Below are 4,090 nucleotides of genomic sequence, written 5' to 3'. Positions count from 1 at the left end.
TATCAATTCTCTCAAGTTCAAAATGACTAATATTAGAAAGTGTTTATTTAAAGTTTACCAACTCAACATTATGCACGCACTAAAATAAAATAAATCACTGAAACTCTACTTGAGACAAACATTAGTGCATCCATTCATCAATTAGGATTTCACTCCATCTAAACATTTTCCACATGAAAACATGAAAAAAATGTGATATACTTGATACAAGAGTATAAAATATAAATAAATAAAAATAGGCAAAATTTAAACAAAATATTATATTATTAATCTTAAAAATAAAAAATACTGAATAGAAAATTAAAATGTTTCAGATCAAATATCCGAAAAAATAACTATGATATATAAGGTAATTATATATCTACCTAACAAGAAAATATGACTGAGTTAATTATCCAATTAACAAAAACAAAATGGTATGAGTACACTAATTATCTACATTGTAAGTACAAATATTTAATTGCCCCATTTGATCATGTGTGTATTCCAAAATTCGTAAGAGAGAATTTCAATTGAGATTCGAGAATAAGGAAGAAAATATGAACACTATATCTAATTTTTCTCCTTATTGTAAAGTTAAAAAGAAGAAGAAGAAGGAGGGGATAAAATAAAAAAGTTGTGTTTGGACTTTTCTTCCAAAATAAATTCGTTTTAGTAAATTCTATATTAATCATCCCTAGTAATTCTTTCACAAATATCTCTTATTTTCTCTTTCCTAATATTTATTTCCACTAATTTTTTAAAAGATTACATTAATACTTTTTCTAGAGGAAAGAGTGCATACATGTCAATATTTTCGTTATAATAATATCTTATATATATATATATATATATTGGGATGATTTATGAAAGTTTATACGATATATAAATTATTTTATACAATGTTTGTTTATTTATTTTCAGAAGATTCTCACAACATCTTTCAACAAGGTCTAGAAAAATACAGACGAGAAGGTCTATAAATTATCTGTACTGATTTGTTTTAACTTTTTGGCTTGACCAAAATCTTAAATTAGCAATAATATATATTAAATCATTTATTCTTAATCAAGGATGAATATTACTTTTTATATAAAATGATTATATTAAAAAATACTTAAAGTCTTTAAATGGTAATTATTATTTCTGACAATGAATGATTTATATCCATTCTCATATTATATAGTTTAAAAAAATATTAAGCACTTAGCAACAAAATTTTAATGTATAGAAAAACATAAATAAAGAGAGACAGAAAACATTGATGTTTTTGTTTTGGTTTTGTATTATATAAAAGGAGTGCAAAAGGGACAGGGAAGCTTAGAGGGTCCTAAAAGAGACGGAGAATTTTGGGGATTTTCAAATGATATTTAGCTGAGAGAAAAATATCAGAAAGTGAAAACTGTGATTTATTTATTCATTTTTTTGCATTCTTTAATTTTCAATGATATGGTCAAGTTCTGTGGATAGTTCTGTGAGTATACTCTTCTCCCATGCCATCCCTTTGTTTTGTCTTATGTACCCTTTCTCTCTCTATAAATAACCTTTTTCCTTCTTTCCCCAGACTCCCCTACCAACATACTACTGCTATTCTTCTTCCCTTCTCTCTGCTCCTTTTCTTTCACACCATAACCATGGAAGATCCCTTCGCTTCCATTCTCAATTTTCAAGAGGTGGGTCATTGCATATTTTCCTTATCCTTCACTACTTCTAATCTTTAATCTTAATCACACATGTTTCTGTCTTTCTTTCATGCTTTTCAACTTTCAAGAGGGTTTAATCATTTCTTCAACGTTATTTCATGATTCATTGTGTTCTTTCTCTTCTTTATTATTCTCGCGTCTTTTATTGTTTTTACAGTTTTTTCATTCGTACATGATTAAGAGTGTAGGTGAAGTTGGTTCTTTCTGGATAGGATATGTTTCGTGTTGGTTCAATCTTGCAAGGATGAGACATGTCAAGAGAAAAAATTGTGGCGACTAATTTTCCCGCATTAATTTTCAGGGCCCAAGATTATATTTTTACATTAAAGACTTATTATTTTTTTGATAATTTTCTGTTCCTTGATTTGTTCTGCGCAAATATCTTCATTAATAATATATGTTTTTAAATATTTTCTTGCCTTCTTGTATAAGGAAACATCCATCGTTGACCCCTTTTTCCTGTAACTTTGTTTTTCATTATTGTTTTACAGTAAGTATGCAAATTTTCTGGCTGTTTCTAAAAACTTCTCTTTTGGGTGTTGATATTTCTTTCACCAAAAAAAAAAGGTCGTGAACTTTATTTCTTCTTCTTTTGGCGATTATTGAGAATTTTCTGGCTCGTAATTAGAATCTACGATTAATCCAAAAGTAAGGCAGGTGTCGATTGTCTTTTTTTTCTTGCCAAAGGGTTTTCACATCAAAGTTGTCACTTTCTTTCTGTAGTCTTTTTACCTTTATCTGTGTTAGGTCTGCACAAAAATCTCACACTAACATGGTTGCAGTCAATAATCTCGGTTTGCATGAGACATGCGTGTGAGAACCGAACGTTAAAAGTAGTTACGGTTCATTGACTTCATTATTCAAGACACGATTTTTCCAAACCCCACCAACATTTTTTTTTCTCCTTGCAGAGTTGCGATGGGTTGAGGCAAAATCTCTTGGCCACCACACTGGAACTGGAGACGATGAAGAACGCGAACAGGGAACTTATGAATCACTTGAAGATGGCTTGCAAAGAGAGAGACGAAGCAAGACAAGAACTTCAGAAACTGTTCAAAAAACTAACACCCTCCACTCTGCTTGAAATCCCTTCCTCCATGATGATTCCAACACCAACCAAATCCAGCATCACAGAATCCAACAGCCCCTCGCACGTTTCCTCCCCCGTAGATTCCCTTCTCGAGGCAGCTTCTCCTCGGGAATTCTCCAACATGATTGTCGACTCACACAACAACATGGCTTATCATCTCAAACAAGCTTTGGTTACGAGGGTGTCGCAGAAGCGCACGTGCGATGTTGGGGACGAAGTGATCGAACACCTTGCCAAGAGAAGAACGTTGCCCCAAAAGGGTATGCTCCTTAAGGCTGTGGTCGATGCGGGTCCCTTGCTTAAGACACTCCTTGTTGCGGGCCCACTTCCCACGTGGCGCAACCCCCCTTCTTCGCAGACCATAGAGACTCCATGCCTCAATGTTCAAGACTTTGGTTGCAGCAATGTTAATACCTTCAATTCACTGCAGAAACCAACGCTTGCATTTGCATCTTCTCGTTCTTTGCAGCCTTCTGTGTTCAATGTTTCTGCTGCGAACAACAGTACCTTGCAGATGAGTTCAAATACTTCTTGCAAGAATCTCGCTCCGTCGAGGATTCCACAGAGCCATCAGTATCTTCTATGAAATTGAATCGCGCTCACAATTATTTTTATTCTGTAAAGTGAGTTAGAAATTTTGGTGTAAATGGCATACCCCGGCTCTGATTTAATTGTCAAGCTGACCTATTTTGGTTCTAGTTGAAACGGAGTTCTTATCTCCAAACACGACAATTTATTGCAAGATTTGATTCAGATTATGTCTTCTTGCTCTTTTTACCTGTAACTTTCATTTCTATCTGTTCATAAATATTTGTGTTTTAATAGGTAGTCTCTTTCAGGCCTAATTTTCTTGGTGATACCCAAGATGGTATTATCCTAGATCACTTGTTTAAGGGGCAGAGTAACTTGTTAATCATATTTAGTTTTATACTTAATATCAGCTTTTAAGTTGATTAGCTATGTTCAATAAATAAAATTGTATTATTATTTCACTATTTTTTTTAATGATGTTATTTTGGGCATGCTCTGTTTGCAGTTTTTTCTCCATAGAGAAAATAACATTTATACATGCGAATGACTTGGTATAATTTGAGAATTTGGAATTAATCCTGCTTCTGCAGGACATACGAATACATGAGATTCTTTTTAACATGTAAAGGAAAGGATAACGAAGTAGGAAACAAATACAAAGCAAAAACCCTTAAAATAATCTCCAACAGTGCGTATGTATGTGGCAGAACTTTTATTTCAATGTTTTACAAGATTATGCGATTTTCTTATATAAACAAACAATCAAATTGAAAACTTTTACATATTT

The 4,090-nt window shown here is 32.6% G+C and overlaps 1 protein-coding gene across 2 annotated transcripts; it reads left to right on the top strand.

Moving 5' to 3' along the window:
• The first annotated feature begins 1,434 nt into the window (after positions 1-1,434).
• LOC124830826 (uncharacterized) lies at positions 1,435-3,764 on the top strand. 2 transcript variants are annotated; one of them, XM_088092495.1, is made up of 3 exons: positions 1,435-1,453; positions 1,544-1,652; positions 2,594-3,764. In XM_088092495.1, exons 2-3 carry the CDS (start codon positions 1,614-1,616, stop codon positions 3,356-3,358), a joined length of 804 nt encoding a protein of 267 aa, XP_087948621.1. In that variant the 5' UTR covers positions 1,435-1,453; positions 1,544-1,613; the 3' UTR covers positions 3,359-3,764. The 2 variants fall into 2 exon arrangements, with proteins under 2 accessions (XP_087948621.1, XP_047160630.1); XM_047304674.2 differs by lacking the exon at positions 1,435-1,453 and having other exon boundaries at positions 1,459-1,652.
• The last annotated feature ends 326 nt before the right edge of the window (positions 3,765-4,090 follow it).

This window comes from Vigna umbellata, chromosome 6, assembly GCF_029865625.1.
Source record: "Vigna umbellata cultivar VRB3 chromosome 6, Vumbellata_1.0, whole genome shotgun sequence".
Lineage (NCBI taxonomy): Eukaryota > Viridiplantae > Streptophyta > Magnoliopsida > Fabales > Fabaceae > Vigna > Vigna umbellata.
The sequence above is the reverse complement of the archived record's forward strand: the minus strand, read 5'-3'. Positions and strand labels throughout refer to the sequence as shown.

Excerpts from the sequence above, each read along its gene's own strand:
- LOC124830826 (XM_047304674.2), top strand. The coding sequence starts at position 1,473 with ATGCCATCCCTTTGTTTTGTCTTATGTACCCTTTCTCTCTCTATAAAT. Across the intron at positions 1,653-2,593 it reads CCATTCTCAATTTTCAAGAG|AGTTGCGATGGGTTGAGGCA; the intron begins GTGGGTCATTGC and ends TTCTCCTTGCAG.